Source organism: Elgaria multicarinata, chromosome 18 (genome assembly GCF_023053635.1).
Source record: "Elgaria multicarinata webbii isolate HBS135686 ecotype San Diego chromosome 18, rElgMul1.1.pri, whole genome shotgun sequence".
Taxonomy (NCBI): Eukaryota; Metazoa; Chordata; class Lepidosauria; order Squamata; family Anguidae; genus Elgaria; species Elgaria multicarinata.
Window position 1 is genome coordinate 17,969,410 of NC_086188.1, and position 15,859 is coordinate 17,985,268.

Below are 15,859 nucleotides of genomic sequence, written 5' to 3' on the forward strand. Positions count from 1 at the left end.
GCACAGAATCAAAATATCAGGATTTCACATCATCTAGGATTACAAGGAATCCATTCAACTTTCCAATTGGATATTAATTTTCACAGACCCAACAGTGTAAAATTTAACTAGGAAGGCTAAATTAGCAAATATTTCACTACCTTCGTTTAGCTCCACTGATAAACACACTTAAAGGATAAAGATTCATAGCACCTCAGAACACTGAGAATTTCAGCATCTAGTGAAAACTGTTTTCTAGTGAAAAGTGAAGCATTTGTTCTTCCGGACCACCATCTTACGTCCTGTGAGTCTGTGGCTTCTCAATGTAACGTAGTAGGTTTTGTTTGCACTGATATCATAGCATTAACACACAAGTCCAGATTTTGTTACAGGAGTAACAAGACGTATTCTAATTCTACGTCATCTCACCAACATAGCTTCCACTTGAGACACGTCAGGTGATGAGCTACGAAGCTGAACAAATGTTACTTGAGATAACAGGTGAGGTCTGCAGCTTCGACTAAGACAGCTGTTTTAACTTGCCAACTAACCAAACGACACAGAAGCTACTTAAGCATGAATGTATCAAAATTTAAAAGTTTGGCAGAAGCACTTCTAGTCCTCATCAACCATTTTATTTTACAAATCGGCAACACCGCTTTAAAATTCAGACTGCCCAACCGTGTTAGTGCATACACAGCAAGGAGTCACGAGGGAATCTCTCTCATGGATTCTCTTTTGAATAGTAGAACAATAGATGCACAGCACTCGTGAATGAGGCTCACAGCATGCAGCATGGGAGGAGGGAGAGAGATGCTTCTGGAGCAGCAGAAAATCACGGGGGGGGGGGGGGACTCAGAGGGGCTCTCAATTATTTATTAGGGCACTAGGTATCCTAAAAGTTTTGAGTTGGCTGCTCTTCATCAGGGGCAGTATTTATATGGATGTCTCTACTTCTCTGTGTTTTAAAAAAGAGAGTGGTGAAAAGGAACTAGTTCCAACAACAGCGTGATTCATTGCATGTAGCAGCCACTATACAAGGAGCACTGTTATGTCCCACGGCAGCCTCTTCTAATTCCCAAGTAACGCCATACATTTTCCACTATCTGGGTTGAAGTGTGTGGACCACAACCTGAGGAATGCTGATCACGGACAACGAGCTTTGCTCTCTACAAGCGGGTCTAGGTATTCACACTAGAGGGAGACTGAATACGACTACTCTATTACCTGTTGACATTTGGTGCCCAAGGCTGAAAAGACTTTCATATGGAGCCGCCAATATCAAATATCCTTGGCAGCAGCCATCTTATTCAAAGCTGCAACTCACTTCTCCCAAACCAGAACAAGAGTGACAATATACAACTACCAAATAGAGAAGCAGGCTGCAGAGACCAGAGACCCATTGTTCTCCACCACCTGAGGTATAACTACAGGAAGCAGGTCCAGAAAGTTGGTGCATCAAGGATGCCAATACAACCAAGATGAGTGTGTTGAGGGAAAGCTGGGATGAGGAAAGGGAGAAGTATACATTCATTCTTGAGCACTGGCACAGGGAGATCGACATAGTTCTCAATTCCAGATCCTTGTTTGCTTCGTAACTTGCTACATCTAACATTAAAAAAAAAAAACACGACAGGAGCCCTACTATATAAAGAGAGGCGCTTCCCCCACCTACATAATCAGCAAGGTCTGGTTTTCTTAACAGAGAAGGCATAAGTCAAGACTTACATTCACGATCGATTCCTTAAATTTGATGTGAAGTCTGTAGTTGGACAGAGCAATGATGGCATCCTCCGCTCGGCCTACATACTCTGTGCTCTCGCCATGAAGTTCAGGGAAAGGGACCTGCAGAATGGGTGGAGAGATCAATTTTATTTAAAAGCAGATGGCAGCATCTAGTTGTTGGGGAACATGGGTGGGCGGGTGCTCTTGCACCCATGTCCTGCTTGCGGGTCCCTGCTCGACAGCTGACTGGCTACTGTGTGAACAGAGTGCTGGACTAGAGGGACCCTTGGTCTGATCCAGCATCAGGGCTCTTCTGATGTTTTTATGTTCTTAACATCTCAAGTTCAAGAACTCACACCTCGAATGCTAGCAGATGGATCTTGAAGAAACATGCCACGGCAAGCATGTAGTAGCAAAACCCACAGAAAGCTTTGCGGAAGTCCTTGCTAGAACAGGTCTTCAAGGCTGTGTGTCACAGAAAGTGAACACACAAAAGAGGGGGGATTATTTTGGTGGAGGTTGTTTCTGCTGGATGTGGCCACAGCAATATAAATCTTACTGAAGCAACATCAGTATAGCACGCAGTTGCAATTAAAGGGCTCTTTCAGGATACCATTTAAATAAGTGAAGCAAATGGTCTCCACCTTCCACATTAAACAGGGGCACCCATGGGAATTGAGGTCTGTCCAAAACAACTAGAAATCCAACTGTAGGCAGAAGAGCTCAGGTTGGAAATTTCAGCTCAGTCTGATATCAAACTGAGGGAATGAAAAACTTTGGCGCTATTTGAAAGGGCATTTCCCTCTAAATTATAAGCAATTCCAAAGAGTTGATACAAACAAAGACACCCAACATTTTCATATACTTTGTCCCACTGATGAATTAGTTCTAGTAAGGTGGGGGGGGGGAGATGGTGCTATATTATTATTATTAATAATAATAATAATAATAATAATAATAATAGAGATAAAAGTCTTCAAAAGTAAGTGATTAAGCCAAGTGAGAGCATGAACGGTTTGCAGTACAACTTCCAATAAAGGCTCTCACTGCTAAATATAATTTTCAGAACAAGTTCACAAGTAGAGCAACAGAGTTTGAATTAAACTTCCACAGATTAAGCTAAATCAAGAACATTTAGTTTCTGCTGCCTGATCTTGGCTAGAAGCAAGGTAATCAGGACGGCCCATGTGTCACTGCTAAGAGGGGAAAGAAGAGTCAGGTGACCACCTGGAGATTTTCATCTTCACGGATCAGCTGCTTCCTGGGGAAGATCTGATTAGCTTGGATGCATTCAAGGCTGTGTTGAGTCTCTTCATCCTGAGAAACAGATCGACTAGTTGATTTCAGCAAACTTATACACCCAACATACTGAAACTTTCCAGTGATTGAGAAGTTTGAAAGATTCATTTTCAAGGAACCAATGAGACTCTTAGTTTTTACAAGCTACTTCAGTTGCATCCCCTTTTAAGAAATCAGGACGTTAAACAAATGATTTGTTCAAGTGCAAAATTTTAAATTATCCTGGAATCAGGGTGCAATCCTATGGGTTACGTTCCTGATAGACAGAAGACACCGAGTTCAGAGTCCTTTGTCTACCTTGTGCCCTGCTGGCAAGAGCCGGGCAGGAGGAACACAGAAGCGGTTTCACTTCCATTCCTCCGTTTAAAATCCAAAAAGCAGATAGATGGGTCTCTGAGCCGATCTAGCTGACTTACCTTTCACTGGGTGGGGAGGGGACTGGAGAGACATGGTGGCCGGGATCCCCCCCTCCCCTCCTCTCCCCGCCCATCAGCACGCCCCCTTTTCTCCCTCTCCGACTTCTCTTACAAAGCCACAGTTGCAACCTTGTAAAAGAAGCTTTCCGTGGTGGCGAAGAGGAGAGGGAAGATCCACGAAAGGATGTCGTCCTCTGCGCTTATCGCTCTGATGGGTGCAGAGGACGCGATCCGCAGCTTCCTATAGTGCTTCAGATGCTGTCTCGGGGCCATAGGATTTCTCTCCCCAGGATATTATGATGAGGATTAGAGTGGTAGACCATGAAAGGAGGGAGGCATGGACTTTGGAGGCAGCAGGATCAGGGGAATTCGAACACAGGAAGGAGAGCTGCAAGACTCAAGCCACTAGCCCATATCCTTCAGTTCTCATGCTACCAGGTGACACCAGATATGCTGTTTTTCAGAAGCCACGAAGGCTATAGAGCAGCCTTCCTCAACCTGGGGCACTCCAGATGTGTTGGACTACAACTCCCAGAATGCCCCAGCCAGCTGGCTGGGGCATTCTGGGAGATGCAGTCCAACACATCTGGAGCGCCCCAGGTTGAGGAAGGCTGCTATAGAGTATAGCAGAAGCCCTAGTATCGAAGACAATCCCCTCTAAGATAAATTTCAAAGTGATGTCAAATGGAATTTAAACCCCGTTATTATTAAATACACAGTTGAATTATGGCGCAGAATGTGCCAATAGGGCGTTTTAAGTGTGTTGAGTGATGCAATTTAGGCATCCCAAACTCTGAAAGTCGCCTGTTGCACCAAAGCCCCTTTCTTCCCTCGGGACTAGGAAGCAAAGGCTTGGTGTCATTTTGTCCCTGCTCAGATTGCAGGATGGAAATGAAAGATGGATGGTAGCAGTTTGTTCTGGCAGTAGTTTTCAGGGAGACATGCATGATAGCCACTACTCTAAGTAACCTGAATCCCCAACTCAGTTCTGTGGCTGGAACAGGCAGCTGTATATTACTGCACTCAATAGGGCAGAATGGAGCTTTACCAATCCTTGCCTTATCAAACAGCTTCATCTTCTGAAGAAAATTTAATCCGTTCACTGAGCTTTAAAAACTGCTGCATGTATTGAACAGCTGCCACTCCCTGTTCTCTCAAGCTTCAACCTGCTTTATCTTTGTCAATCCTGAAAGAATTTGCGTGCTTACCATGGCAGAGCCAGGTCAAGAGGCAAGGTTCTCGCCCTTGCTTTCAATACTCTGTAGCGCTGTATATTATGTGAAGATCTGGAAAGGAAAATTAGAAGGTAGATAAACAGGACAACATATTTACTGTTAGCGGAGAAGTCGCATTAACATGGACTATCTAAAGACCAGAAGTGTAGATTTAGGAAAACAGATTTCAGACAGCGAAATATAGGTACAGACATTATTAATCCCATTTGCGGTTTTTTAAAAGCATGCCTTGTTGCCGGGTGACTTTAGAATACCAGTTCTAATGCAATCAACTGGGACTGGGACTTGATTTTCTGCAACACCTGCCTATGCCACAAAGCAAACCACTTTTGAAACCTGGGGGAGTTTGAAAAGAAGTCAATTTATTTAATACTACATTTATATCCAGCCTTTTTACCTCTTGGAAGGAACGCAAGGCAGCTTACATGGTCCTCTTTCTCTCCAGTTTATCCTCACAACAACGCTGTGAAGTAGGTTAGAAGGCCCGAAGTCACCAAGTGAGCATCATGGCTGAGGAGGGATTAGAACCCAAATCTCAGGTGTCCCAGTGCAACACTTTTACCACTACACTACACTGGCTCTCATATGGAATCTGAGTCTGCTGTTCAAAGAATAAACATTGGGGGAAAAGACCTGCATATAACCCCCGAAATGGTCCTTTGAATTCTGACTAATACATTTATTAATCCAATTCATTAATCCAAGCAACACCCAAAGGCAAGGAATCTTGTAAACTGCCATTTAGAAGTTCTAAGGCACAGATCTGCTGTATGTTGTACTAGCTGCAATAACACTGTGGAATAGAGACTCAGGCCTTAGCTAGACCTAAGGTTTATCCTGGGGTCGTCCCTGCCTGCTCCCGGGATATCCCGTGTGTCATTTACATGAACAGGGATGACCCTGGGACGATACCGGGATAAACCTTAGGTCTAGCTAAGGCCTGACTTGTACAACTTAAGCTCTCATTAACATTTCTTTTGTTTGTTTTTTGAGATTTACACCCTACCCTTCAAACAGCTTACAATACCATTCCTGTTAATGTTTATAATGGTGTAAAGAGATTTAGGAACAGAACTCAACTCAAACACTGTAGTTTAACAAGTGTTGCTTATAGCAGGGCAGAGTGGTTATTTCCAATATAACCTCTTTTATGAAGTCTTTGCTGGTTTTATCTTAACACTTATTTAATAATCTTTATGAATGACTTACACTGAAATAAATTTCTAAGTGATATACAAAACAATACTGTAGAGAGTAATAATAGACAGAAAACAAGATTACCTTCCTGGGAATGAATGTTGGGGGGGGGGGGGGATATTTTCAGTAGATATTGGAAACCCAGAAAGTAGCTTCCTAATTTATAGAGGTAGGAAGACCCAGAGAGAGAGGTCACTATGATACAAAAGGCCCTATTCCCAACTATTGTGGACTAGAACTCCGAAATCTTGGGCACCACCTGGAGGTTATGTCCTGGCTGAGTGCAGCAACCGAAGAGATAGGTGGGGGTCAGTTGGTCTCTTTAAATATCCCGGCCTTGAACTATTTAGGGCTTTGTAACGAGTACCAACACCTTAAACCTGGCCAAGTAGCATATGGGTAGCCAGTGCAGTTCTTTCAGGATAGGTGTAATATGCTGGTGACAAGCCAATGTTACCAACTCGGCTGCAACGTTCTGTACTAACTGCAGCTTCTGGACCAACCTCAAGGGCAGCCCCATGTAAAGGGCATTGCAATAATCTAATTTTATTTCGTAACATTGGTGTTGAAAAGGCAGCCTGATTCTTATAACTAGCAAGAAGCGTCTGAGCCCCCAAGTACTGGGAAATAGCGCTTCAAAGACTGGTGTGGCTCAGATATACAGCTTAGGATGCGTCTCATCTGCCTGTGTTGTGGCTCTCCCCAACGTGCAGCTCATGCACTGCTGGAGGAGTCTATTGACAGAAGGGTGGGGGGCTAACCCTGGCCAGGGCTCTCAAATTCCATTCACACTCTATGATGCATTGCACAGACATTGATTGCCACTGTACTAGCAAGTGAAATACTATGACAGACATTGTTATCATGATTGACGCGTGACAATCCATACTTCATGATGTATTCCAAGACAACAACAAAATGAGATTAGCATCACCAAACAGACAGTTATTTTTCAAAACTGCCCCATATATACAATCTACATCAGTCTTCTCTAATCAGAGATTGAATGGAGTCAAGGGTTCCGGGCTGAAGAAGTTAACAACGGTAAATCTTTTTGGTTCACACAGCTGACTCAGTTGGCAGCATAATGAATAGTTCTGTAAAATGTTTTCCATCAGATGAATCAAAATCACTGCTCCTCCCTATTTTTGCCTTCATAATCGCAGGGAAAGGTATCTCCTGCACAGAAATATACATTGAAAGGATTGGGGGGGGGGAATACATATCCTTCTGTCATTAATTAATCAACCCAATGTTGTCGAGAGAAGGTTTGCTGAAGGATATTCACATTTCTTAGACCTGATTTGCATGTCACGACCAATTCCTGGATTATTTAACCCAGGAATTGGCAAGGAGGAGGCGAGAGCAAGTGACCGAGCTGCAAATCTGCTTGCTACTTCCACTTCCAATTAACAACCCAGGAACACCTTGTTCCACCTTGCACCTTGTGCAAACCTGTAAGTTCTGGGTTGTTTGTGGACTAAACAACCCAGAGTTAACCCAACAACAAACCATGAGTGATTGTTTGATTAATTCTAGATTGTTTAATGGGCATGCTCACAAACACCCCATGGTTTGTTAAGCATGGGTTGTTTGATTGTACAGACCAGGTCACATTCTTCAGATATAAACCACCAGAAGTTTCAACACAATTGCTTAAGAGGCTAATCTTACTTTTACGCTAGTTTTTTATTTGTTTATTTTATTACAAAATTTGTATACTATCCCAGTGTGGCTCAGAATAAAACAAACAAACAAAAATGTGAACTCACCAAATAAATTAAAATAAAAGTAATAAATAGCATAAAAGAGTCAGATGGATGAAAATTGCACCTAAAAGGCTCAAGAAAATTAAAAGGTCTTTGCGTGGCATTAGGCATCTATTAACTTACCAGCTACCAATAGAATCTTTTTTCCAATAAATTTCAGGTGCTGTTCAGGTGTTCTGCTATTTCAGATCGACAGCTGAAAGAAGAGAAGGTCATACTGTAATCAAACTGTATTAATGGTTGATTGATGTACACCTGATGAAGCAGCCCCGAGTTACAAAAGTTGAAATAAAATAAGAGAGCAATCCTATGGTCCTTGGACTGTGTCCCAGGGACCATAGGATTCGAGTCCCCCCTCCCATGAGGCCGAAGACACTGCTATGGACTCAGAAGAGGGTCACCAGAATCCAATCCTTCCCCGCCTGCTCCTGCTCCATTGCTGCAGGAAAAACCCACAGCACCTGCATTACGAGGTTGCAAAGCAGCCTTGGAAGACCTCAGAAATGTCTAAAAGGGGCCGCTGTGATGGGTTGGGAGGGAAGGAGAGGCCAAGATACGAGAAATCCTATGGCATCTCCAGTCCCAGCTCGGCCCCATGAGCCACCTCCACGGCTGATCAGAGGTCTGGCTAGATTCTAGAGGGGGGAAACAAAGACAAAGATTGTAGAGGTGAAAATCACCTCCATTGCTCCTTCTTCTCTACTGGCAGTATCCCAGCAACACAATGGATACCTGTTCTGAGAAGTTTTCATCCAATGAGGGCGCAACTTGTAGGATTGCACCCTAAAGCAATAAAAGAGCCTTTGTCCTAAAATAGTACATAAGCAGCAATGTCTAACTCTTCAGTTCATCCATTTTCCTAATCCTGGCACTGGCCATGTTAACATGCAACAGTAACCCAGAATTCTGGATAATCCTAGCTTACAGTTCACAGGCTGTGTGGTGGTGGAAGCAGCCTGATATCACCCACTGAGCTCCTTCCACCAGCAGAAGCAGCTAAACTAACCAGGCATTCAAAGCTTAGTGTGTCCTCCACACCAGGGCTCCCAAAACAAGACAGGAATCATAAACCTGGACCAAACATTGCTTGAAACTCTGGCTTGTGAGGGATGCAACAAACCAGGAGCTCTGGTATAAATGACACATTAACTCTGAATTTCTGGTTTAGCTGCTCCTGCTGATAGGAGGAGCCCAGCGGGAGTGAACAAGCAGTGTGCACCAGCATACAGCTTGTGAGCTGTAAACCAGGATTCTACAGAATTCTTGCTTACCAGTACCTTAGCTCTAAAATATATTCTTCAGGAGCCTAAATCTGCATGGAACTCACTATTCCCTGTCCCCAAACAAGTCTGACAGCATAAATGCATAATCAAGGATACTGGAATATCTGGATAGCCATAATCTCAGTTGTGCTTGGAATACAGAGACTATAGGGTTTACTCAAAGTACAGAGAAATCAGGAGTATCTGGAACTCCGAAAACATGGGGAATATATTTATTTATTTATTGCTAAAACCAAGGGAGACAGACTAAACATGGTCTGGGTTGGGGTCACTGTGGTCAGGTAGTGAGATTTAGCACGTGACAAGACGCTCACCATGGCCTTTACCCATATATTTTCTTTCTCCTGCAGTATTTTTTTTATCTACACATTCCTCCACAAATTCCAGCTCTTATCCTCCAGGGGGTGGGGTGGGAGAAAAAAAATGAAATAAATAAACAGTGCTAAAACTCCAAAGATGGGGACAGAAAGAAGGGGGCTGTCTAAATACGACATTAGACTTAGCTCCTCAACAGTAAAATGACAGTGGGTTATGGCACATGGTTGTTATAAATTAATTACAACAAGAATTATATAACACCATATACAAATGCAAACAAAATGAACACCTTCACTATTTATTCTTTGGCATCATTTTGGTAGTATGTACAATGCAACTAGACAACGCCCAGATTCCCAATCCAGTTCACTTCTCAAAACACCTGCTATTCTTTAGGTTGTTTCTTCTTTGTTTGCACAGTCACGATTCCCACATCAGAAAACACGTTTGTAAGCACTAGCTGCTTAGAAATATGACTCCAACTGTTGTTCAAGCTACTCTTCTAAAGCCACAGCCCATGCACTTACCTAACCGAAATGCTCACTGAACACTGCAGGTCTTACTTCTGAAAAAATATGTAGAGGATTGCGCTCTACATTTGCCACAAACCTGAGTGATATCTCAAGCAAACAGATGCATGTGATCATGACATATGCTGAAAAACTGCAAAGCGGTTTGCTGATAGCACTTTAAAAACTAGGAGGACCGATGTTTAAATGTTCTTCCCTTCTGTACAAATGTCCCTTCCATGCCACCACCACCCCCAGCACTTGTTCAGATGGGTTTTTAAAAGATTCGTGAATATCCGGTACCTTTGCTCTGACTTAACTTAGCTCTTCCCTGCTATACAATTTTCTTTGATGCTTAAGCTCAGCAACCTACACTTGAGATAAATGCCTTGTTGAAGGGTCTAGACTGAGAATGGTGCGCAGTACTAGCCATAAAATTTACTGAATGCAAGCAATATGCAAATGCACAAAATTAAGCAGCCATCTATCCATAACCCCTTGTAGTCCTTTGCAACAGTATAAATGTTTAGATCAAAAAAGTTTACACAACTGATAACAATGGTTTGTTTTAAGAGTGAAACCTAGAAGTAGTTTTAAATAAAGTAAGTCTCCTAAAGGCAGTCAACAATTCTTTTAGAAAGGATCCTTTGGCTTCAAAAATGCCACTTGAAGTGGAACTAAACAGCCAAGAATACAAATCTAACGAGTTCACAATGTTGGATTTTTGTTCCTGAACTCAAAGTATAAATGTGAACTATTTGAAGCGTAAAGCATACTCTGCTTGGGTGCAAACACTGAATCAATACAAGTTTCAAATGCAAGTTCGTAGTATTTTCAACATCTAGGAATTTGTTATGCTATATTAATCTTTATTTCATGCAAGAGATTTACATTTTGAAATGTGTTTGTGTTAAATACTCTTTTTGGAAGTCTGCATTGATAAATGGGAACACTGAGCCATCACTGTACCTGTTTGTCCAGGGGCCCATTTCTAGCACTCCTGCCGCAGCTGCACTGCTGATCTTCAGGAAACAAGTACAGCAGCGGTGGCTCACGTGAGCAGTCTGCCCAGGGTGTGTGTGTGTGTGTGTGTGTGTGTGTCTGTGTGTGCCCTGCCACCACAAGTGCCTCCTGCTCTTGCTGCCACCCCTGCCACACAGCAACTAAAGACTCCAAAGGGGTGTTTAGCTTGAAAACAAGCTAAATTTGAGACTTCTGAGTCTCTGTAATGGTTTGCTGCCAAAATCTTGCCACTACAGCTGCTAAATTTTGGTGGGGGCAGCATTCAGCCTATGGAGAGGGGCACATGCAAGCATAGCCCATCCCTGCTTTACAGAGTGACATAAGCAATAGAGGAAGCAATCCTATGCCCCCTAGACATTGTCTGAGGGGCCATAGGATACTGGGGATTCCCCCCTCCAAGGTCAGAGTCAATGCTCCAACCTTGGGAGAGTTGGAGATCTGACCTTCCACCCTTGGCCCCCTCGCAGCTGGCGCAGAAAGAACCGTGCCAGCTGCTCTAGAAGGTCAGAAAAGTGACCTTGGAGGGGGGAGGGGGCGTGTCGGTGGGCAGGGAGGGGAGGAGACTAGAGAGGACAGGATACAAGCTATCCTGAGGCTTCTCTAGCCTCCTTCCCTTGTCCTCCAATGCACCCAGGGGCAAAAAAGCCTATATAATGAAAAATGCAAGGCAGGAAAACAGGGAGGCAAAGATCGCCTCTGCAGCTCCTCTCGCCCTGCATTGGTTGATTGGAAGCTCAGTGGGGGTTCAATAGACAGGACTGTGCCTTATGCCCCTTACTAAAGAGAAGCATACCAACAAAATTTCAATAGCAGAAGGACACAACATAGTAAGGGGAGGATAACTTATTTGTTAAGATTTTCAAGAGTAGCTGAAAGAACAAGGATTTGAATAAGCTCCTTCTAAAACAGTTGGTCCAATGTTTGCCATTCGAGTGACAGAATATAAAAAAAACAAAGGCAGCACACAAAGAAGGTATTAAAAATAACATACATTAATTTTGCCTTCCTTTTAAAGGTGCATTGCTAGGTTTTAAAATGACAGAGCACTGGCTGTCACTAGCAAGGGACACTCCACAATAAAACTGTGGGGAAAACAGTGCCTGGTAGATTATTTTCCATTGTCTAAAAGAATGAGCCATATAAACAGGTTGGCTAAAAATTGATGATTTAAAGCTAAATATTGTTTGAAGTCAGTAATAAATCCAGCCAATGTAGTGTAGTCATTAGAGTGTTGGACGGAAACTCAGGAGATCTGGGTTCTAGTCCCCACTCAGCCATGAAGCGCTTTCCTTTTATTCTTTTTTTTAATAGCCTGGTTAAAATTAAATCCAAATTTAAGCATGTTAAACCTTTTACACAGGCTTGCTTTAGATTTAGGACAAATCCATGGTTTAGAGTTACAAGCTCAGGCTTGCACACACCTCTCCAACTCCTGCACATCCTCTTTCTCTGCAAACCATAGATTGCCATTATATCCAATCCAGGCTGTGTTACATTTCAATGAAACCATTGAGTTAAAGGATGTTCTTCCATGTAAATATAGAATCATGGGGAAATGTTTTTGAGGTCAAACATTATAAATATTGCATAATAGCCCATGTTATATTGGACTTGATGCTGGATGCTAAGAACTGTCAGTCATCACAGGCACTGGGGCCCAACCTAGCAGAAGCCATTCTATAAAGAAAGCTATTCTTTGGGCCTAGATGAGTGGTTTTCTATGTTCAATCTACATGAGCTCTACAAAGTCCTCTGCTCTCAAATTATGAACACTTACAAACAAGGATATTTCCATTTCAATGTATGAAATTTAACTGCTTTGCCCAGTAACTAATTACAAGCTATTGCTTCTGGGAAGTTCTGGGCTTATCTTTAAAGAAAGATATGTAAGCTGAAGTGAGCAAAAGTTTTAGGTTGTTCCAAGGCAAGGGAATTATGCAATTTGGAACAAAAGCATCATGGAAAGTAAGCTTAGGCCTCTAAGATAGTGTAGATGCTCTGTTTAGTAGCTATATGTTTTAGCAGTTAAAATTAAACACTTCCATCCCGATCCTTTAAATTGCAAGGGGCGTGGTGTCACAAAAAAGACTAGGAGGGGGAGAACTGTTATCTTTTTCTTCTGATCAGCCCATTGTCACAAAGGAAGAACTGCATCACTATTTAGGTTAGGAGGTGCAGGGATAAAGAGGCCTGGGGAGGAGTTATGATTTCAAATAAAAGGGAGAAGGGGACATTCCTGATGGAAGAGACAAAGGCCAGCAATGCAAGGAATGCCTGCTTTGCTCCAATGAATGCTTTCTGGTACAGAATGGCTTTGCATGAAATTACTTAACTTTTATGTTCAGTACAGAACCTTACTCTTTGGTGGCACTAGAGAGATGTGCAGAAATAGTAAAGGTAAGGTTCCCCCTACTCCACCCCGAACCTTATGATCAGACAAATTACAAAGAAACCTTGAAAAACAAAGAGTGTATTTCTATATAGTGCCCCTTCTCATGAATATTAGCATTCTGTTCAACCTCTTAAATAAAATAATGCACATCCTGCCTTTGGGCTCTAACTTTTCGGGATCATTTTAAAATTTACTTAACTCAGAGTGTTATTAATGTTTTATTAAAATGAAGCAAAGTTTTAGAGAGAGGCCTTGGGGATGGCTTGGAGGAAGCCTCTTTATTCACCAGTAAAATGATTCTCAACATTTCAAGAGCGGTTATGATTGTTATACTAAGTAGGAAGAGTCTATAGCTCAGTGGTAGAACATATGGTTAGGATGTAGGAGGTCCCAGGTTTAATCCCATGCATTACCAGTTAGAAGTGTCTCGGGTAACTGCTAAGAAAGGAACCTGGCCCAAGCCCTTGGAGAAGAACTTCAAGGAGGAGTAGACAATACTGGACAAGATGGACCAATGGTCCAACTTGATGTAAGTGAGCTTCATACGTTCATACATTCAACTTAGACACAGATTTTATTTTATTTATTTATTTTATTTATTTATTTATTTATTTATTTATTAAACTTATATACCGCTCCCATAGCCAGGGCTCTCTGGGCGGTTTACAGAAATTCTAAAATTGAGGTAAAAACAAGTATACAAAATTTAAAACTCTAAAACACAGAACATACACACATAAAGCATTAAAAACCGATTAAAAACTAAACATGTGGGTAATTAGGATGTGCCACCATATGCCTGGGCAAAGAGGAAAGTCTTAACCTGGCGCCGAAAGGATAGCAGCGTTGGCGCCAGGCAAGCCTCGTCAGGGAGATCATTCCACAGTCTGGGGGCCACCACCGAAAAGGCCCTGTCCCTCGTTGCCACACTCTCGGAGTAGGCACCCGGAGGAGGACCTTAGATGTTGAACGTAGTGACCGGGTATATTCACGTCGGGAGAGGCGTTCCGTCAGGTATTGTGGTCCCAAGCCGTGTAAGGCTTTATAGGTAAAAACCATCACCTTGAATTGGGCTCGGAAACATACAGGCTGCCAGTGCAAGCGGACCAGAGCAGGTGTTATATGGTCAAACCTTCTGGTTCCCAAAATCAATCTGGCCGCTGCATTTTGCACGAGCTGCAGCTTCCGAACCGTCTTCAAAGGCAGCCCTACATAGAGTGCATTGCAGTAATCTAACTTGGAGGTTACCAGAGCATGGACAACTGAAGCCAGGTTATCCCTGTCTAGATAGGGGCGTAGCTGGGCCACCAACCGGAGTTTGTAGAAGGCACTCCGTGCCACTGAGGTCACCTGAGCCTCAAGTGACAATGAAGATAAAAACCTTCAACCTCTCATTCATTCTTTTCCTTCCTTTTGATTCCTGAAAAGGCATTTTATTCCTTCTCCACTCTTAAAAAAATGCCATTGAAGCAGATTTGTCCCTTCCATCACAGCAGTGCAAGAGGCTTTCACTCGAGTACTTCAGAAAGGCAGTTAAATTTTTTTGAGCAGGAGTAAGTTCCTACTTGGCAGACATTCAAATCTGACATCACACCCAAGAATGAGATGGCTCCTTTCCATTTGCGGGTATAACAAAACAATAGTTATTGCATATTTCATTACCTTGCATTTCATTTGGGAGTTAAAGATATCTTAATGCGACACTTTAGGAAGATGAATTTAGGATTCATTTATTTTTACAGTCTTCCCAAGATAAACAAGGATTAGAACCCAACATAATTGTGGCAACTGCAATTTGTACTAGCCACTTACTATGGAAATACATACCAGAAACCTTACAGCATGTCATTGAAAGTGAAATTTACATTTAACAAAAGGCCTCTTTAAAAAAAAAAGGCTCCTAAGACATTGATGGTCAATTTCTTTTGGCAAGTGTGCCACATGTTTTGTCCTCCTTATAAGTCAGTGACACTCAAATCTAGCCCATTTCACATGCACAGCTCAATCAGTTTAGAACTATGTTAAGGAGAAACAGCAACTCATACCACCTCCCCTATCACAGACATGAGAAGGACATTTCAGTAGCTTTTAAACTAAGTAGAATTCCCCATTATGTCCAAACTCAGAGAGCTGGTTAAGTTAAACTATTGCTTGTCAACAAGCCAACATCATAAAATATGGTTTGATCCTAACCAGAGCTCCCCGCCACCCACAGCCCCAGACATAATAGGGAACTGTGATAAGTTTACAGGCAGGATCACCTTCTCCCGTACAATCTGCCCCACATACTCAGGTCCTCGTCAGCCACAACTAGGCTGACAACAGTTACCCAGAGGACCTTTTCTTCCACCGCCCCGACTGTGGAATGGCCTGCCAGAGGAGATTCATCGCCTTAACACTCCGTCCGAGTTTAAGACAGCCATAAAGACTAGTCTCTTCCAGGCCTACCCAGATGAATTTTAAACTTAAGAATTTTAATATGTTGTGATTGTTATTTTAATATTGTATTGGTTTTATCTGCTCTTTTAACTAGTTTTATGTATTATATTGTATTTAATGTTGTTCCCCGCCTCAATCCAGAGGGAGAGGTGGGTAAGAAATAAATATATTATTATTATTACATAGGTGAAAGCTTCTGATTTCCTCCTTGCGGCCAACGTAGGAGAGGAGAACATGCAAGTCCAAGGCTTGCTGCTCAAGCACAAAGCATTAAA

The 15,859-nt window shown here is 42.5% G+C and overlaps 1 protein-coding gene across 7 annotated transcripts in view; it reads right to left on the bottom strand.

Moving 5' to 3' along the window:
• MTMR3 (myotubularin related protein 3) overlaps positions 1–15,859 on the bottom strand; it is an 82,279-nt gene that overhangs the window by 45,653 nt on the left and 20,767 nt on the right. For 5 of the 7 annotated variants that reach the window (XM_063144204.1, XM_063144205.1, XM_063144200.1 and 2 more), the window contains exons 2-5: positions 7,744–7,816; positions 4,628–4,705; positions 2,932–3,021; positions 1,708–1,824 (exon numbers count right to left, since the gene is read on the bottom strand). In XM_063144204.1, coding sequence (XP_063000274.1) covers positions 1,708–1,824; positions 2,932–3,021; positions 4,628–4,630 — 210 coding nt within the window. In that variant the 5' untranslated portion in view covers positions 4,631–4,705; positions 7,744–7,816. Of the gene's footprint in view, positions 1–1,707; positions 1,825–2,931; positions 3,022–4,627; positions 4,706–7,743; positions 7,817–9,748; positions 9,797–10,699; positions 10,719–15,859 lie in introns of those variants that run through there. The other 2 variants (XM_063144202.1, XM_063144201.1) reach the window with 2 other exon arrangements.